This window comes from Trichoderma citrinoviride, assembly GCF_003025115.1.
Source record: "Trichoderma citrinoviride strain TUCIM 6016 unplaced genomic scaffold BBK36scaffold_4, whole genome shotgun sequence".
Lineage (NCBI taxonomy): Eukaryota > Fungi > Ascomycota > Sordariomycetes > Hypocreales > Hypocreaceae > Trichoderma > Trichoderma citrinoviride.
The window spans coordinates 1,700,036-1,719,000 of NW_020194712.1; the positions used below are offsets into that span (position 1 = coordinate 1,700,036).

General features: G+C 56.5%; 6 protein-coding genes across 6 annotated transcripts; 2 read left to right on the top strand and 4 right to left on the bottom strand.

The window, feature by feature from the left end:
• On the bottom strand, positions 1–3,459 carry BBK36DRAFT_157578 (hypothetical protein). Its single transcript, XM_024897664.1, has 7 exons — positions 3,267–3,459; positions 3,026–3,171; positions 2,880–2,973; positions 2,576–2,804; positions 452–2,501; positions 175–385; positions 1–96 (listed from the first exon to the last, which is right to left on the bottom strand). The coding sequence occupies exons 1-7, from the start codon at positions 3,442–3,444 to the stop codon at positions 8–10; spliced, it is 2,997 nt and encodes a 998-aa protein (XP_024751606.1). The 5' UTR covers positions 3,445–3,459; the 3' UTR covers positions 1–7.
• Positions 3,460–6,511: 3,052 nt separating this feature from the next.
• Positions 6,512–7,762, bottom strand: BBK36DRAFT_1157957 (uracil-DNA glycosylase; the record flags this gene model as incomplete). Its single annotated transcript, XM_024894055.1, has 2 exons — positions 6,512–7,346; positions 7,407–7,762. 2 exons carry the CDS (start codon positions 7,760–7,762, stop codon positions 6,512–6,514), a joined length of 1,191 nt encoding a protein of 396 aa, XP_024751607.1.
• Positions 7,763–8,745: 983 nt separating this feature from the next.
• BBK36DRAFT_1134897 (ubiquitin-protein ligase) lies at positions 8,746–11,556 on the top strand. The gene is made up of 4 exons (XM_024892459.1): positions 8,746–8,877; positions 8,946–9,092; positions 9,158–11,092; positions 11,150–11,556. The coding sequence occupies exons 1-4, from the start codon at positions 8,850–8,852 to the stop codon at positions 11,479–11,481; spliced, it is 2,442 nt and encodes an 813-aa protein (XP_024751608.1). The 5' UTR covers positions 8,746–8,849; the 3' UTR covers positions 11,482–11,556.
• A 400-nt stretch (positions 11,557–11,956) lies between these two features.
• Positions 11,957–12,858, bottom strand: BBK36DRAFT_1114268 (hypothetical protein; the record flags this gene model as incomplete). Its single annotated transcript, XM_024890007.1, has 2 exons — positions 11,957–12,635; positions 12,671–12,858. 2 exons carry the CDS (start codon positions 12,856–12,858, stop codon positions 11,957–11,959), a joined length of 867 nt encoding a protein of 288 aa, XP_024751609.1.
• Positions 12,859–13,455: 597 nt separating this feature from the next.
• BBK36DRAFT_1167544 (hypothetical protein) lies at positions 13,456–16,682 on the top strand (the record flags this gene model as incomplete). The annotated part of the gene is made up of 3 exons (XM_024895057.1): positions 13,456–13,531; positions 13,801–16,412; positions 16,506–16,682. The coding sequence occupies 3 exons, from the start codon at positions 13,456–13,458 to the stop codon at positions 16,680–16,682; spliced, it is 2,865 nt and encodes a 954-aa protein (XP_024751610.1).
• Positions 16,683–17,019: 337 nt separating this feature from the next.
• Positions 17,020–18,707, bottom strand: BBK36DRAFT_1131971 (DUF185-domain-containing protein; the record flags this gene model as incomplete). The annotated part of the gene is made up of 3 exons (XM_024892018.1): positions 17,020–17,229; positions 17,335–18,314; positions 18,404–18,707. The coding sequence occupies 3 exons, from the start codon at positions 18,705–18,707 to the stop codon at positions 17,020–17,022; spliced, it is 1,494 nt and encodes a 497-aa protein (XP_024751611.1).
• Between the last annotated feature and the right edge of the window lie 258 nt (positions 18,708–18,965).

Below are 18,965 nucleotides of genomic sequence, written 5' to 3' on the forward strand. Positions count from 1 at the left end.
GGGTCACTCAGTTGCGGAGAGGCACCGAGGTGCCCTCCATGTTGCCCGTCAGCTCGGCGACACGAGCCTTGATGCGGGCGACGCGAGACTCGATTGCTGCAAGAAAATGGTCGGTCAGTATTATATCGTATACGGCACGCGCCGTACGAGGGTGGAACAGTCAATAGCACTTACTCTCCTCTCCACTGGTTTCATCGTCGCCGTCAGTCGGCCTCACAGGCCTCTGCAGGGCAGGGTCTTCCAGCGGGCGTGAGGCGCTTCGCTCAGCCGCATTCTTGCGGATCTGGGCCCATCGATCCTGAATACCGGGGCTCGTACCAGTAGAGAGCCCTTCCTTTACGGGCAGCTTAGAGTTGAACTTGGGGTTTTCCTGTCGAGGAGGTTCCTGTCGGGGAAGCTCCTTTCGGGGAAGTGGTGCCTGACGGGTGGGGCGAGCAATCGGGGCCGGCACCGCATCCTCGAACTCGTCATCCTCGTCGTCTTCGGGAACAAAGGCTGGTACATCATCCAGAGGGCCCTGGTCGAATCGGTTAAAGTCGTGCTCAGTCTCGGCGGCATCATGGGCATCAGCGTTTGCGGCTTCATCGTCGGCCTGCTGGTCGTAAATCGGCTCGTAAACCGGCTCTCCGTCGACTGGCGTTTCCGGTTCCTGTTCCGCAATGGGCGAGACAGGAGCAGGGCTGGCCATCGGCTTCTCGATAGACTTCTTGGCGTCATTCTGCTCAAGCATCTTATTCAAATCAGTTGTGACACTCTCAAGGTTCTTGGAGTTGCGCTTCTTGCGGCCAAACAGCTTGAAGAGGCCGCCCTTGTGCTGCTTCCCGGCTTCGGGGCTCCGTGGGGCTTCAAAGGACGAAGGCTTGCTGTTGAACGTAGGCGACTTGACCCGGGCAGCCGGCTCCTCCTTGGGTGGCGTCGGCAGGCTGGGGGGTTCTGTCTTGGGCTGTTCGGGGGCGGTAGGCACAGGCGTGGCAGCCTTGTCCGGCAGAGGCGAACGGGACCGCGACTCCTCCAAGACGCTCTCGGGAACCAGTGACAGGGCAGAGTGTCCGTGTCCATGGGGTAAGGGTGAAGCGGCCGGCGTCAGAAGATTATCCTTGGGAGGCACTGCAGGCGAGGGCAAGTTGTCGGCGGAGATATCCTGGGCGGTGTCAAGGTGCTCGGAGGGAGTAAAGGCTGTTCCTCGGCCCGCACCGTCGTTGGCCATGTAGATGTCCTTGATGGTGCCCTTGTCGTAACTCTTCACCCACTTCATGGCGGAAGAGGCCTCACCCAGAATACTGGGCTGAAGGGTCATAACACTATTAGTCTTTTCAGCGAGCAACTCGGCATCGGTGCGGCCGCGGCGAACAGGCGCCGGGTTGGGTTCCTCCTTGGTTTGCTGGGCCCTCATCTGCGCAGCCTTTGCCTGGACTCTGGCGTGCGCATCGGGACCAAGACTAGCCTTGCTGTCATTGGTGTTGGCATTGGCATTCGCACTGGCCGGCTTGTCATGGTGTTTTTCCAATTTGCGCCGAGAAACGGTCTTGGAGCGTTTCGTCCACGAGAAGAGACCCTTCTTCTCCGCAATGTAGGCTCCATCTTGTGCATCAGGGGAAGCCCCTGCGATGATTTCCTCCACAACCAGCCAGCGGCAGCCACGGATCTGAGTCTCGACAACAGCGCATCTGCCAAAGGCCGATTTCCGCTCGGGGGTCTCTTCTGGCGCAAGACTGGTCATCCACACCCACCAAAAGGCGTCGTCCAGATCCACAACCTTGATGCTCGCGAGCTCACCGGGCTCAACGTCCCGTTCGCTCTCAAGCCTGGGCTGATGTGATTGCGAGCTGAGTTGCCGGGCATCGGGCGACAGAGGCGGGAGAATCTTATCGGGAGGCAGAAGATAGGTGGGCTTTGATTGGGAGTCGTCAACGAAGCCGGCCGACAAGAAGTCTGCCCATGAAGGCGTAGTCGGGCGCGCCAGCCCGTTGCCTCCGGAAAGCGGACTGTTGCGAAGTCCCTGGAAGGGTTTGAGCTCTTGCACCCTTCTGCTCGGCAAAATGCCTCCGTCTGTATCGTCGGACTCCTCTAGGGAGGTGGTGAATCCCAAATCCTCGAACCGGGACCAAGAAGCGTCTCGTAAGCTCGTAGAAACCTTTACGCTCGAAGCTTGTGACTGATTAGCTGATGAAATGGCCTTGAGAACTCGCTGGCATTCTTCGGTCAATGCCTGCACCGGATCTTCGTAGCTAGAAAATTCCTGGAGTTCGCGATCAGAGTCCCGATATTGGAAATGGTTCGCTCTCCTCAACAAGGCAAACGGAGTCGGAGAAACCGTCTCAACAATCATGGCCACCTTTTTGGTCTTGACGATGAGCAGTTCCGGCCTCTGCGGGGGATATTCGGTTTCCTGAAGCAGCTTCTGAAGGGATCTGGGGAGCATGGAGATGCCAGTGGGGTCCTGCTCAGGGGCAAGCGACCGCAGATAAGCGAAGAAGAGATGGCTCGTGGCGTCGGCAGCTCTACAAGCGCAAGAGAAGTCAGCAAAAGGCTCCATCCACGCTCCGTCTTCCCAGCAGACAACGCGTCGTCCTACCTGAGCCACGCCCCGTAGCCACCATCAAATCCGTTGCCGGTATCGTTGTGGTCAAAGGCCCACCACGAGGCCATACGGGACAGCTTGCGGCCACCAAAGCCGTTGTTCTTGCCATGCGCCGCCACTGCTGCTACCAGACTGAAGAAGTCGAAGATGATCTGCTGGCGCGCGGCATTGTCAACGCTGAGGGGGATGAAGGTCTTGAACGAATCGCGGGCCATGTTCGAGTCTTGGGGTAGCACCGGCAAGTCAGCGGCTGCACGTAGCCGTAAGGGCGCTTAAAGTTGAAGCCGTAGATACATACCTCGTTCTCCGACCCGGAACAAATCATACGCAGTCCAGCCGACGAGGCCTCCCTCAAGACGGCTCCAGCACCATTTTACCACGCCGGATATGACCTGTACGCTGCGTGAGAACTCCGCCTTGCTATAAACTCCGAGACAAACGTACCATGGGCTCCGTCATGCGCAGCTCCTGGAGTAGCACTTCGCCGCTCATCGGGGGATCATGGCTGAAGAAGTTTCGGATAAAGGTGCGCACAGCACTGGGGTTCGAAGTCGGTCGGAACGGCAGCAGAAAGAACGGGTGGTCGAGACCTGGAGCGAGATTTGTCAGTCAACGCTCAACGTGGGATGAAGCGCACCCCATATGACGGAGCTGCACGACAGCCAGGTATCGATGGACACCCTACCTCGCGACTTGAGCTCTTCAGTGCAGCCGTGAAGAAGCTCTCGAACCTCCTCGGGCTCTACAGTCTTGCGTGTCCAAGCATCGTCCCATTTTGGCTTCTGCAGAACCAAGTCTGCGTCGTCGAGCCCGTCCTTCTTGGACTTGCCGTCCTTTTTGCGGCGAGAGAAGATGCTGGGCATCGTGAGGAATTGCGATGGCCAGCTATGGACGGGCTGTATTGCACCGTCTGGCACAAATCCTTCACAGAAAGAAAAAAGAATAAGGATGAAGAGACCTGCTGGGAACTGCTGCTGCTGGGTTCTAGTTTGGTCAAGAGGCGGTGGATGCCGGGCGTTTGGAACCTGCAGACGGCCAAAAGAAGAAGAAGGAAAAAAAGCAAAGTCAAGCCTCAGGCGAATCACCCAGGCCCTGATAGCGACTGAACCTGCCGAGATGGCAATGACACCACCGGCCTCGCCAATGGGGTAGAAGAATAAGGCTGTCAAGCCAATTCGCGCTGCGAACGTCGTATAAGTGCGCAGCTGTCCAGCACGGCAAAGGGCGGGTTGAATTAGAAGTCGAGGTGACGCAAAGAAACCGAAACAAAGACGTTTAAAGAAGAGAAAAAGGAGGGGCACTCTGTTGGAGGTGAGGATGACGGCTGAAGCTCGACGAGGGGAGGCAGGAAGCTGATAGCAGCCGGCGCGCAACAACACAGTGGCTCTCGATCCTCCAGAAGGGACACGGTCCCGCTTGCAGAGTGGAAGAGATGATGATTTCGCTTGCTAGAGGTCAATGGTGAAGAAGACGGCGGGAACCAACTTTTTTTTTCCTGCTCGTCTTGTCTTTCAGGGGCGCGACAGGACACGACCAGACCAGGCCAGGGGCCACGCCTACGGGTCTTTATGCGACTAAGATTAGATGCTAAATTGTGTGGGCGCCAGCTGGGGCCGCAGGTAGTCGTGCCGCGAGAGCGCCGCGGAGAGGTACTTGGTAGTTGGGCATGGTGGCATCGAAAGCGACTGTGATTGTGGTTGATTCCACGGTCGGGTTCTCTAGTTTACCTTCAATTCAGGTTGTTGGTGCTCCCTCCTCCGCACGAGGCAACGGGACGATGCCTGTGCCTGGAGGCCACAGCGCCCAATTGGGCTCCGGCCGGTCGTCGCACTGGCACGCTGTTTATCTTCTGGTGTGCGGGATGATTGGACGTGGCGCCTCGAATGCTCTGTCTGTCGACATGCACACGTGTGCGGTTTGTACACGTATCGCTCGACACCCAGGCGCAGAACTTGGTTGATGCCCCCCATCTGCTGGGAACTGGGGACGAACGCCGGTGGAGCTTGGCAGCCGTGGAGGTAAGGTAGTCGTACCGGTACCTGTTCCTGGCGGGCGGCAGTGGCCACAGCCTTTTGGCGAGACAGCAGGTGGGGGTGAGTTAGCGGCTGAATGGGCTCTGGCGCGGAGTGCGGGACGGGCTGTGATGTCTTGTGTCTCTTGTACCTGAGCGAGCGACGGGCCAGCGCTGCCACCAGCCAGAGCGTACAGGTACATACCTACCTCTGCTCTCAACGCCAAACATGGGCTACCCGGGCTATCCCTGAAATTTAAATTGCGCCAGGCCATTGGGCGTCGCAGCTGGAACCTCCATGGTCACAGCCAGCAAGTCTTCACTCGTGTCGACATGGATGCCTTTGTTGGCACTCTCTTTGACCGAGTAACTCGTACTTGTACCGTGTCATCCATCGTGAGGCTGGCGGGATTGGGCACGCTCATGCAGAGTCCAAGCAGCATGAAGCCAAGATCACCACCAGTCGTCAGGTTCGTTGTACATCCACTGCAATCCCAGCCGCCACATGCACGCCAACTCTGTTCGACAGCGGCCTCACTCCGTCTCACAGTCCCGTGCGGCTTCCGTCCCCCCAATGGTATCACGTCGCTCCAGGTCGGGTATCTGACCTACGACATGTGTGCTCCGTACTCGCACCTTAGGTAAGGGGACACATTCGGGCGGGAGCTTTTCTCCATGCGGAGTGCAGGAGTGTTGGTGCATGGCATGGCGTGGCTTGGATCTGGAGCAGGAGACTGGACTCAGCTGGGCACTTCTTGCGAGAAACATGAAATCATACTGGGCTGGGGTTTGGACGAGCTTGGGCCACTGGCGATATTGATTGACTGCTTCGCCAGGGTTCCGTGAAACAAGTTCCCAGCCTGCCATTAATAAGGCTGTCAGCAGCCGGTTTCTTATTTGCTGCGAAGCAGAGTGTCTGCGAGTTGTCCGTCCTATCAAGAGATGCCGTTTGATGTTGATTGACATACTACTTGCAGATTCTGTCTGTACTTCGTACGATCTGGTTTCATGGTCCGTCCTCTTCAAGTACTAGATATGGCCAACTTTGGAGGCTGATGATATCATCTGTAAGTATACGCTGATGCAATCTTATAACCTGATAGTCTAGTCTACTGTAGTTCTAGAAGTAGAGCCCCTATAAGGTCGGTGGTCAATATTACAGAGCGAGGGTAATATAGACAGGGCTGTCGCGGCCGAGAGCGTTCCATGCCAGTCTCGGCACACTCATCAAGTCTAGAGGTCCAGGCTCATCCAAGGTTATAGTAAAGACCGAGACGGACATTCAGCTGGTCACTTTGCGCCAAGTTGAGCCCCCCGGCTTCATTTGCCTGTGAGGCAGCCTAGTAGCCAGGGTCGGCAATGACGGTTCGGCGGTGGAAATTGATATCGAGGGCAGCAGTTCCAATCCATCCAAGACTGAAGCCATCAAGATTTCGATTCCTCGAGGGTCTCATACGTGCGGCCAATTTGAGCTTCTGGCTAGCCGCGCCCCTCACAATATAAATACGAGATTATTGACACCAGATAACCGGACTCGGTACTTTCCAGCTAATCTCAGGTTATTCATCTCATCGCTGAAGCTCGGCTTCATAACCGGACGACGTCAGGTATGGCGCTGCGCTGGACGGACTGTACCGAAAATTCATGGTCCATAGGCGAAATCAGATCGCATCCCGACCCTCTTATATCCTTTGCAAGGTTTCTTGGCTACATCATATTTATTTTCCCTGTTCCTATACAAGCACCTAAAAAATTCAATCTGAATCCCAAATCCCGCGCCGTCGACGCTCATCGTGACAGCGTTACCCGAGTTGCCGTTAGTTTATACTTCATAAATACACAGAAATCGTCGTGAGTGTTCCATCATTGTCGCCTGTGCCCGTAGAATCCGCGCAATCGCTGCGTGCGAGTCAGGCTGTCTAGTTCTTAATCTTTTCCTCTGCAAGTTTAAGCGCCTCTTCCAATGCGGCCTCCTCATCGGAATCGACGTCGTCCTCGTCAATGTTCGGCACTGGCTTCTTCGTCTTGACGTCGCCATTAGCTGTCGCTTTTCCCTCGACATTCTCGGCTGAGGCTTCCTTCGACTCCTCTTCCCCCTTTTTATCGGGCCCTTTGGTCTCCTTTACCTCCCCATTCGCCGTGGTGGCTTTCTCTTCGTTGACAACTTCTTTGAGAGCTTCTTTGATAACCTTCTTAGTCGTATTTCCAGGCCTCAGTGCCCAGTCAATTTCGCCGTCTTCGCCATATCGAGAAATGAGCCATTCGTTCGCCAACTTGAAGTGGCCGCAATCGAAGAATCCTCGTGATGCGCTGAGCGGGCTAGGGTGGACGCTGAGGAGCACAAGATGGCGCTGCTTGTCCACCTTTTGTACTCGCTTGCTGGCTGGTGTTCCCCATGCCATAAAGACCACACCTCGTGTCCGCTTCTGAGCGATGAGATCGATGACCTTTTGTGTGAATTTTTCCCAACCACGGTTGGCATGTGAGTTGGCTTCGTGCGCACGAACGGTAAGACATGTATTGAGCATCAGTACGCCTCGGTCCGCCCATGGTATCAACAAGCCGCCCCGATTTGCAGGCTCGATAAAGCTGGGATAATCCTTCTTCAAGGCAATATACATGTTTCTGAGCGATGGCGGCGCTGGCGTGGGCGGTCGGACGGAGAAGGCCATGCCGTGGGCCTGGTTCACGTTGTGGTAAGGATCTTGGCCGAGGATGACGACTTTGACTTCGTTGAATGGCGTGTGACGAGACCTGAAAGTGTTAGTGTACATGGCATGCGAAGAAGAGGTCAAAATCGCCGGAATGACCTACCAAGAGTATACGTCTTCCTTTGGTGGGAACCATTTCCTGCCAGCGGCCGTCTCACGGTTGAGGAACCTCTTCAATTCCAAGAATTCCTTGGAGGTCACATCATCCTTGAGCAAAGCAAGCCAACTGTCGTGAAGCGTCTCAATCTCGAGCTTGAGCAGCTCCTTCTGCTCGGCAGTCAGGCCCTCGATCCATTTGGCCTTGTCAAACTTGAGCGCTGGCGAGGGAGCAGACGCAGGACTGGCACCCGCAGGTTTTGGGGCCGCCCCGAAGAAGGACGTAATGCTGCCGTTGGCCTTTGGCTTCTTCGCCTCTGCCTCGTTGCCTATCGTGGCTGCTTTTCTCTTGAGATTCGACATTGTGCAGAACTGAAGGCTGTGGAGAAGTGGAGGTGCGCGGCTCAGCCGTCGACAGAGGGAAGACGCAGGAATAGCCCACGAAGTGATGATTCCAGACACGGCGACGGAGTGCGATGTTTAGTATCCAACGGACGAGTTATAGCGGTATATCAATGGACTTTTGCGGGAGGCGGAGGGACAACTCTCGGGATCCAGGAGGTTGAGAGTCTGGGTTCATGCGTAACCTGGTAGCAGCGCTTTGATGGGATTTTGAGCACAAGTAACGGATGGCTGGGCTCCAGAGAAAAGCTGCCGGAAAGCGCGTCTGCCGACGCGGGCTAGGGCATCCATTAACGCGCTGCAGCCCTGGATTTGCACGCGTGACGGCTGGGAAGTGGCGGCGTTAGCGCTTGGGGCTCTGCCTAACAGGGAGCCTCGCGCAGCAGTTGAGTGCTGTAAGTCGTCCGGCTCGCCAACCTTCAGTGCCCAGGTCAGCACCAACCGTCTCTCGGCACCGCCACTGGATCTGAGCCAGCGCTTGGAGCCCAAGAGCCTTGTGGGAGCGACCCTGGCCTGGCCGATTCGGGGCCCACATTACGGGCATCCGAATCCGCTCCCGCAGCTCTATGCTATACGTTATTCTGTGCAGCTGTGGGATCATGCAAGTGTGAGACAGAGCGAGGGGAGACCAACCGTTGCTGTTTGCTTCTTGAGTAGAAGATACCTAGTACTATGTCTGATATACCTCTACAACCTCAAACCTTTCTTATATCGTCACTGCCTGTGCTACTACAAAGTACTTCCTTATCCTTTCCGCTTGTTGGATGATTTGCTGCTGCGACACGTGCCGAACTCCTGCGATGACGCTGCAGTTCATGTTCCTGGCGAACATGGGGATGCTTAGTCATCCCACGCCATGGCGCGGAATGGGGCGGAATGGCCGCATAGCTTACCTATCACAGCCCGAGTAGTGGACAGCTTGTACGATATCGACCAGCCTGCATCTGATGCAACATCTTGCGACTCTCCAAGTCTGCTTCTTCCTCTGCACACGATAGCCATGCCGCGGGCTGCCGTTCGAACCATAGGCACATAGCAATTGCCCACAATGAGAGGCTGGATAGCCTGGCTAATCCGTAAGTTGCCATACACGTTGTTACTGCTTTGCATTGCTTGGATGAGAGCTCACGCGGCTTTGCCTCAGTGCTTGCGCAGGCCACGGCCGTCATCAGCTCGCACGATCAACAACCTCTCGGCAGCCAGAATGACGCCTCGGCGCGAACCGCGGGCGACAAACATGCGGTCGAATCTTTCCTCCCAGAACAAGACAAGTCTGCCCACCCACAACCTGGTATGCAATCTGTCACTTGTCCATGTTTACACAATCTGCGATGGAGGACGCTGACATGCCCAAAGGACACGAACTAGTCGATGCAGCACTCGCCGAGCTTCGAAAGATCCCACAATCACATCGTAGAGGTCGGGATGCGCCCGGGATATTCAGCTCAGCTCTGCGCCTGCTTCTCAGGACCATCCCAACCGGGCCCGTCACTGCGCCATCGCAATCGAAGACGACGACGCCTAGCGGTCCTCTAGCGAGCGCGGTAGAATATCTCGAGCAAGCTGCGCAGCAGAACAACTCTGACGCCCTCTACGTCCTTGCCGACTTCAACTTCTTCGGCAACTACAGCCACCCCAGAGACCTCGGGGCTGCCTTCAAATACTACCGACAACTGGCATCGGCTCATGGAAACACCACGGCGCAGTACATGCTTGGCGTGTACTACTCGACAGGCATTGGCGATGTTGTGGCCCGGGACCAAGGCAAAGCGCTCCTCTACTACACATTCGCTGCCGTTCGGGGAGACACCAGAGCCGAAATGGCCACCGGCTTCCGCCATCTCGCTGGCATCGGGACAACCAAGAGCTGCGAAAGCGCGGTCAAGTACTACAAGCGCGTGGCGGACAAGGCCATCGAGTGGTACCGCTCGGGCCCCCCAGGAGGAATGTCGTGGGTATCTCAGTCTTGGCGCATTGCAGACGATGACGGGGGGCTGTATGGAGAAGGGGCAAGTGCTTCAAGCGCCGGGATGAATGCATACAAGCCTAGCCCCAACTCGGACGCCAATGCCGCTATCGGCGATGTCATTGAGTATCTGGATTTGATGTCCCAAAAGGGAGATTCCAAAGCATCGTTCAACTTGGGGCGCATCTATTACGAGGGCCAACGAGGACTGGACCACGATTACGAGCTTGCCAGGAAATACTTTCTACTGGTTGCATCGAGGTATTGGAAAAACGGGCGCATTGTGGACAATGCCAAGTCGGGCATCGAGAAGCTGGCCGGTAAGGCGGCCGGCTACCTCGGCCGCATGTACCTCAGGGGAGATGGGGTGCCTCAGAACTTTGAGAGGGCAAAACTCTGGTTTGACCGTGGCGATTCACAGGCTGACGCGCTGTCGCGATATGGTCTCGGCCTCATGTACTTGAACGGCTACGGTGTCAAGAAGAACGTCGTGAAAGCCGTAGATCTGTTTAGGGTATCGGCCGACCAGGACTATGCTCCGGCGCAGGTCCAGATGGGACAGCTGTACCTCGACCAGGGCGGGACCGAGGATGTTCGCATAGCTAACAACTACTTCGAGCTGGCGGCCCGATACGGCAACATTGAGGCCAACTACTACCTGGCGGAGCTAGTTTTCCACGGTTTGGGTCGCGAAAAGCTCTGTAGCATGGCGCTGAGCTACTACAAGAGCGTGGCCGAAAAGGCAGAGCCCCTTGTCTCGTCTTGGGCAGACGCAAACGACGCGTATGAGGCCGGCGATCACGACCTGGCATTCCTCCATTATCTCCTGGCGGCCGAACAAGGATACGAGAAGGCGCAAACCAATGTTGCCTATCTCCTCGATACTCTTCGATCCAAGTTACCATTCTATGAGATGATGCGCAAACGGAGGGATAAGTCTAGGCTCCTCGATAATCCTACGCTGGCTCTGATTTACTGGACGCGGTCATCTAGGCAAGCAAACGTCGACGCCCTTGTGAAGATGGGCGATTACTACTTCTATGGCGTCGGCGCAGAGCGAGATGTCAGCAAGGCGGTTCAGTGCTACACTGGCGCTTCCGACTATTCGCAGAGCGCCCAAGCGCTCTTCAACCTGGGCTGGATGCACGAAAACGGCATCGGCCTGACACAGGACTTCCACCTCGCCAAGAGATACTACGACCACGCCTTGGCCGTCAACGACGAGGCGTACTTGCCCGTCACCTTGGGATTGCTCAAACTTCGAGTACGAAGCGCTTGGAACACTCTGACTGGTGGATCAGTCCACTCTATCCAAGACGAGCCGAGTAAGTTTTCTTCAAGAAGGGGGAGTCGGGGGGAATGTGCTGACAACCTTGAAACAGAGAAAAGGAAGGACTGGTCGTTATCGGAATGGATCGCCAACTTCCTAGAAGATGATGGACTGACGTACGAGGATGAGTACTATGACGATTACTACGATGAGACCATCGGAAACGACGGCGAAGATGCCCTGGATGGAGTGGTCGAGAGCGCTCTGATTATAGGAATCACGGCGGCTCTGGTTCTGCTCCTGTGGTGGAGGCAGAGGATGCAGCAGCAACAGCACGCCCAGAACGACGAGGGGGCGCGTCAGAACCAGAGGCAGCCGCAAGGCAATGCCATGAACCCCGAAGACGCGTTTCCGGCGTGGGCAGGGGGAGGAATGGGTTTATAGGCAGAATGTCTGCGTACATATAAACATGGGTGGCGTTAACGGATGCAAAAGTATTACATGTATAGCGGCGGTGCCCCTCTGTTTTTGATTGAAAGTACATGTATCTACTGCTGAATGACGATGGGACACTCTCGCGTCTCTTGTTATCTCGTTTCTTTTCTCGCTGTTTCAAGGATATAATTGGAAGGAAACGTTGAGAGCACAGATGCCTCGAAATGGCATATCGTGTATTTATATGGATTACATGGTATCCTAAGGCCTCAGTCAATGTACAGGTCTTGATGCTTGAGCACCAGCAAAGAGGTGGTCATGAAGTGGCATCCAAGGGCCACCGAATGAATAACGATAAATGCAGAGGAAAAAAAAGGGGGCAAAGATCATAACTCCCTGAAAACCGAACCCTCGGGTATAGCGTATACGTATATAATCAGTCGTTTGCACATCAAGTCATGGTCGATCTTTGCACCAACGCTCTTTAATCAACCTCCATGGCATCGCACGCATCATCGACGGGGAAGGGTTCAGGCGGCGCTGGGTCAACGTGCGGTATCGTTTCGGGGATTGCTTGAGAAAATGCAGGAGGAGAGTTCATCGGAGGATATGTATGAGGTGTTGTTCTTGTAGTCTGTGAGGTCGTCTGTGACGCCGCCGCCGCCGCCGGAGATGCCGTGCCGTCATTGGCGTATATTGTTGTCCCGCCGTTCTTCTGCGCCTCTCTCGCCCGCTGACGGGCCTCGATGATGGCCCTGCGCACGCCGTCCCGCTCCTCGGGCACGGAGATGGATTTCGGATCGCTGTAGAGCACCAGCTGCATGCCGGCCAGCTCGCCCTCGTCGTTGGCCAGGACGCCGCGCGGGATGCGGCTCTCCCGGAGGTGCTTCTCGATGTCCGGGAGGAAGATGAGTTTGCCTTCGTCGTTGTCGCTGTCGGAGGAGAGCTCGGCGTCGAGGTCGTAGATGTACACCTTGTGTTTGGAGTCGTCGAGCTGCATCGTCTCATCGTCCTGCGAGGGCGGATTTGAGGAGGAATAGGAGGAGGAGGAGGGAGATGAGGAGGTCGCTGCTGCTGCTGCATTGGCGGGAGCTTCGACGGGGACGTAGAGTCGGGGGCCGGAGGGTTCTGTGGCGAGACGGAGCGTTAGCGAACGGTCGAGGCTGACATGGTTGGAGTGAAATCGGATGCGATGCACGATGGATTGAATTTAAAGAGATAGAGAGCAAAGGAGCAATGCTCACCTATGTTGAGCCGGCTGAGGCGCTTGGACAGACGCTCGCGATCGCTAAAGTCCTGCGAGTCGGCCTTGCGCTTGCGCCGAAGCCTCGCCTGGTCGCGAGCGTCCATTGTGAAAAGGGCTGGCGCGGGCGACGTCCCCAGCATGTCTAAGAATGGGTGCACTGGCTAATTGGATGGATTTGGTTCCGTCTGTTTCTCTTTGCTCTCTTTGTCTGTCTCGCTTTGCGGCTTCAAGCTCTCTCCGCCTCGTTCCACTGCGGTGTTCAGCAGCGATTGATGCTTATGCGGTTCCGCCACTCTGCAGCAGACTGTCGCCGACTAGTAGCCGAAATTGAAGCGGGCAACGAGATAAGGCCAAAGAAGTAACGATCAGGCCGTTGGATTCCTGATTTCCTTTCAGCTGGAAGCAGCACGCACAGTCCCCTAGGAGGAAAAGGCATGCAATTCCAGCGCTCAGTTGGCAGTGTCGGTGCTGATTGATTGATGCGGTCGCTGGCAAGGACGCGGCCACAGTGCTCCAGCGGCACCGCCCTTTTATCAGGCCTGAGTCACTCTTGTAGAAGTTTCTACAAAACCGAAACCCACCCGCCACAACCCCGCCGATTGCTCTCCGAAGCATCGCATCTGCGTCTGCGTCTGCATCAGCACCCTCGTCTTCTTCGCGTACGGCCTCGTCTTCGCATACGCACTCGCAGCTATTTCCATCCCTCGACTCGCCTGCACGCTCACACTCTCGCAAAGATGGCGGGCAACTGGCCCGAGGCGCAGGTGCGCAAGACCTTTTTCGACTTTTTCGAGCAGAGGGGTCACACGCTGGGTGAGTGCCGAGAGGTCAAACAGAAGAAGAAAAAAAAATATACAGCTGCAGGTATCGCCGTTCAGGGTCCCCCCTCCAAGTGGCGGGGTTGACACGAGAGAGGCCTGAACATCGCCGAGTCTCGGGCAGCGCCGCGCAACGACAGGAGACGAGACGCCGCATAGTGCTTCGGCTCGTGTCGCTCTCATTGTTTGCATTGCCTTGTTTTGTTTTCCATGAAGCCATGGTGGGCATCTCCAGAACCAAGCACTGACTGACTCTTCGCCCAGTGCCCTCCGGCTCCGTCGTCCCTCACAATGACCCGACCCTGCTCTTCACCAACGCCGGCATGAACCAGTTCAAGCCCATCTTCCTCGGCACCGTCAGCAAGTCCGACCCCATGTACAGCCTCAAGCGCGCTGCCGACACCCAAAAGGTCATCCGCGCGGGTGGCAAACACAACGACCTCGACGATGTCGGCAAGGACAGCTACCACCACACCTTTTTCGAGATGCTGGGCAACTGGTCGTTTGGCGACTACTTCAAGAAGGAGGCTGTCGAGATGGCCTGGGAGCTGCTGACCAAGGTCTATGGCCTCGACGCTGCTCGCCTCTACGTCACGTACTTTGAGGGCAACCCGGCCCTCAACCTCGAGCCCGATCTGGAAGCCAAGGAGCTGTGGAAGGCGGTTGGTGTGCCCGAAGACCACATCCTGCCCGGAAACATGAAGGACAACTTCTGGGAGATGGGTGACCAAGGTCCCTGCGGTCCTTGCAGCGAAGTCCACTACGACAAGATTGGAGGGCGCAATGCCGCCAGCCTCGTCAACATGGACGACCCCATGGTTGTCGAGATCTGGAACCTCGTTTTCATGCAGTTCGACCGACAGAAGGACGGAAGTCTCAAGCCCCTGCCTGCCAAGCACATCGATACCGGTATGGGCTTCGAGCGCTTGGTGTCTGCGCTGCAGAACACCGCCTCCAACTATGCCACCGACTGCTTCACGCCTCTCTTCAAGCAGATCGAAGAGGTCACTGGCGCCAGACCCTACACCGACAAGTACGGCGCCGACGACGCAGATGGCATTGATACTGCCTACCGAGTTGTCGCAGACCACATCCGAACCATGTCGTTCGCCATCACGGATGGTGCTGTGCCCAACAACGACGGCCGCGGCTATGTCATTCGACGAATCCTCCGACGTGGCGTCCGATACGCCCGCAAGTATCTGAATGCCGAAATCGGTTCCTTCTTCTCCAAGATTCTGCCTGCGCTCGTTGCCCAGATGGGTGAGCAGTTCCCCGATCTTGCCAAGAAGCAGGCGGATATCAAGGAGATTCTCGACGAGGAAGAAGAGGCCTTCTCCCGCACACTGGATCGCGGTGAGGCCCAGTTTGAGAGATATGCGGCAAAGGCTGCCAAGGAAGGCGTCAAGAAGCTGAACGGAGATGTCGTGTGGAGACTCTACGACACGTTTGGCTTCCCCGTCGACCTGACCAAGCTGATGGCCGAGGAGCGAGGCTTGGATATCGACGAGGCCGAGGTTGCAGTTGCCCGTGAAAAGGCGCGAGAGGCCAGCAAGGCCGTCAAGGATTCCGTGCAGACATTTGCCAAGCTTGACGTTCACAAGATTGCTGAGCTCGACACAGACCTCAAGGTTCCCAGGACCAACGACGATGCCAAGTTCGTCAAGGGCGACAGCAAGGGCAAGGTTCAGTACATCTTCGACGGCAAGGCCTTCCTCAAGTCGACCAAGGATATCCCTGCAAACACTGCCATTGGTGTCTTGCTCGACCAAACCAACTTCTACGCCGAGTCTGGTGGCCAGGTCGCCGACACTGGCCGCATCGTGATTGACGACGTTGTCGAGTTCAAGGTCATGGACGTCCAGGACTACGGTGGATACATTCTTCACAGCGGCTACATTGAGTACGGAGAGCTTTCTTCCGGGGATGAAGTCATCTGCGAATACGACGAGCTTCGCCGCGCACCCATCCGCAACAACCATACCGGCACACATATCCTTAACCACTCTCTGCGGGAGGTGCTGGGCGACGACGTCCACCAGAAGGGTTCGCTGGTTGACAATGAGAAGCTGCGCTTCGACTTTTCACACAAGACCCAGGTCAAGCTGGATGAGCTGAAAAAGATTGAGGAGCTCTCCAACCAGGATATCCGCGCCAACAACAAGATCTACTCCAAGGAGGTGGAGCTGGATCGTGCTCTGCAGATTGAGGGCCTTCGTGCCGTCTTTGGCGAGACTTACCCCAACCCAGTGCGAGTCGTTTCCATTGGCATGGATGTGGACACCCTGCTCGCCGACCCCAAGAAGCCTGAGTGGCGAAAATACAGTGTCGAGTTCTGTGGCGGCACCCACGTCGAGCAGACCGGCTTGATCAAGGACCTCGTCATTGTTGAGGAGAGCGGAATCGCCAAGGGCATCCGTCGTATCATTGCCTACACGGGCGAGGCAGCCCACCAGGTCCAGCGCGAGGCCAAGCTGTTTGAGCAGAAGCTGGACGAGCTCGACAGCCTCCCCTTTGGCCCCGAGAAGGAGGCCCAGGTCAAGGCCGTCTCGCAGGAGCTCAGCCAGCTGGTCATCTCCACGCTCACCAAGGACGAGTTCAACCAGCGCTTCCAGAAGATTGCCAACGCGGTCGTGGCCGAGCAGAAGAAGAAGCAAAAGGCCGAGTCCAAGACGGCCGCCGACACAGTGGCCAAGCACTTTGAGACGAACAGGGACAGCAAGGTCTTTGTCGGCCGCCTGCCCATCAGCGCCAACGCCAAGGCGGTGGGCGAGGTCATCAAGTACTACCAGTCCAAGGACAAGGAAAAGTCGGTTTACGTGTTTGTCGGCGGCGCCGAGGAGGGCGCCGTCGCCCACGGCGTTTACGTTGGAACAGTGAGTTTTATATCCCCTCTATATATATATATACCCCATCCCCCCTTATTGATCAAAATCTCGGATTGCTAACGGGTTTTCGTGTGATTTCAGCATCTGTCTTCACAAGGTGTGACTGCCGAGCAATGGGCCGCGTCCGTATCGGAAGTCATTGGTGGCCGCTCGGGCGGCAAGGAGCCGTCTCGCCAGGGCCAGGGAACGCAGCCGGAGAAGATTGACGACGCTGTGGAGACTGCGCGGAAATGGCTGGACGAGAAGCTGAAGCTGTAAAAAGCCGGGAAAAGCTTTTGTGTATATTATTTGAGCAGATATATATATTGCTTGCCACAAACTGAAATGGGATGTGTTTTTGAATTGGGAAAAATGGATCTATCTACGGGTGATGGATGGGGTGAAAGGGGAACATAGATGGCGCAGATGAGAGGGTATGGAGGATTCAACGACATCAACTATGTATTGCCAAATATATCTGCGAGCACTCGAAAGATGATGGGTAGGTGTGATGATATCTCATGCTTACTGATCCTATTCGTGGCATCACGCAATTTCATGGTGAGAATTTGGGAACATCTATGTACACTTCAAGCTATGATCCCTATTTCTTTTTTTACACAGTAACCATGACACTGGCATTTCTATAGTGCGACAGCAGCGGGTTCTCGCCGCTCCTCGTCTCCGTGTCCTCGACGTACGCCCAGCGGCGCATGAAGTCGCCGTGCGACATGACGCGGGTCAGTTTCCCCGTGATGGCGCGGTAGATGGCCTCTGTGATGTGGAAGTCTGTGGGGAAGAGGATGTCAAAGTAGCCTTGGTGGACCTTTTTGATTTTACAAAAAAGACATGTGTTAGTTGCAATGTAATGTTTTTTTTTTGAAATGGAATATTTGAGGGGGGGGAATAGGGTGGTTTTTCAAGGACTTACGAGGGGAGTGGTGACGGGCACCATTTTCCGCTGGAAGCGCGTCTGCACTACGGGTGCGTTGAGGCCCTTGATGGCCTGGGGAAGGGAATCAAAGTCGGAGGTGAGCAGGCGGTGGGCGGGAAAGTACTTTTCCAGGACGTCGAAGAACTGCATGAGGCGGGTGGGGATGAACTCGGCCTCGGACAGGTTGGCGGCAAAGGGCATCTTGGTGGACAGGTAGCGCAGGAGCGGGTTGGAAGGGTAGGGCTTCGGGTAGTTGCCGCCGGTGGCGGCGTGGCGGACGCGGAAGAAGCGCGCGGCGAGGGGGTCGAGCTCGTGGACGTAGAACTCGTAAAAGTCGCCGTCGCCGTCGATGAGGACGTGGCCCTGCAGGGGCTCCTCGGTGAGGACGTCGTAGCGGATGCCGTCGTGGGAGAAGTTGTCAAAGACCTCCATGGCGAGGAAGAAGCACGGCGAGGGCACGTAGCGGTCCCAGTCGAAGATGGAGCGGTTGACGATCTCGACCTTGTCGGCGTGGCCGCGGGACTCGGCCGTGGAGAGCAGGTGCTGGCTCTGCAGGGCGGCGAGCGACGACGAGATCTCGATGATGTTGAACTTTGTGCGGGCGTAGACCTGCGGGTCGGCGGCGCGGATGTAGTCGAGGATGTTGAGCATGAGGGTGCCCCTGCCGGCGCCCATCTCGAAGATGAGCAGGTCGTCGTAGGGATACGTCGTCAGCCGGTAGTTGGAGACGAGGTACCGCGCGATGGCCTCGCCGTAGTGCGGCCGGAAGAGCTCCGTCGGCGTGTGCCACAGCTGCCGCGTCGGGCTCTCGCCGCCGTCCCTTTCGTCGAGCTGGTCCTCGAACTCGGTGTATCGCCTGCCCAGCTCGGCCTGGAACTCGAGCTCGTCGCGCATGGAGTTGAAGTCGAAGGGCTCGCCGGGGCTGAAGATGACGGCTTCCTTGGAGAAGTAGCCGTACGAGGGATTGTATAGACTGTCTGTTGATGTGTCATTGTCAGCATCTCCGGCTCAATTGGGGTTCCAGGAAGGAGAAGAAGAAGGCCTCGCGAGCATCAACAAGACCTACCATCTATAAAGTCCCGAAGCAGCATCTTGACCCTCCGCGGCCGCTCCGTCCTCGTCCTCAGCTCCTGCAGCGAGATGTAGGGGTACTCTGCAAACTCCTCCCTCCGGTCCTCGGGCAGGATGTGCGTCCTCTGCTGCCAGCGGCTCTCGTTGGTCTTCATGCCGCGGTCGATGGAGGGTCTCGTCGCGAGGCCGCGGGCCGGCTGCTTGTGGGTGCGGGCGAGGCCATTGCGCAGGCCCTGGCATCCGCGAGGCCGGTGGCGGAACAGCTGGCGGAAGAGATGGGCCACGATGGGGGAGTCCATTGTGTTTGAGGTCACGATGCCTTCTCTTCTGAGATGGATCTTTGGTGTCCCTGAAGCAGCTGCTGTAATGTACCTTGAAGTGCTTGAGTGATTGGCAGCCAAGGTATCCGGAAGGGGGTTTGTTCCGAACAGGGTCCTGCCCCGCGATGCTGCGGGTACGTACCCTCAATTGCTTCTTTTTTCTTTTTTCTTTTTTTCCTCCGTGATGCTGCAGGGATCAGCAATGACCTCATCAGAGGCACCACTTTCTTAGTTCCA

Bases quoted from the DNA above. Each gene is read 5' to 3' on its own strand.
- BBK36DRAFT_1134897 (XM_024892459.1), top strand. From the start codon at position 8,850: ATGAGAGGCTGGATAGCCTGGCTAATCC. The intron at 8,878-8,945 runs GTAAGTTGCCAT...GCTTTGCCTCAG, and splicing joins CTGGATAGCCTGGCTAATCC to TGCTTGCGCAGGCCACGGCC. The intron at 9,093-9,157 runs GTATGCAATCTG...ACATGCCCAAAG, and splicing joins GTCTGCCCACCCACAACCTG to GACACGAACTAGTCGATGCA.
- BBK36DRAFT_157578 (XM_024897664.1), bottom strand. From the start codon at position 3,444: ATGCCCAGCATCTTCTCTCGCCGCAAAAAGGACGGCAAGTCCAAGAAG. The intron at 2,974-3,025 runs GTACGTTTGTCT...CGCAGCGTACAG, and splicing joins TGCGCATGACGGAGCCCATG to GTCATATCCGGCGTGGTAAA. The intron at 97-174 runs GTAAGTGCTATT...ATTTTCTTGCAG, and splicing joins TGAAACCAGTGGAGAGGAGA to CAATCGAGTCTCGCGTCGCC.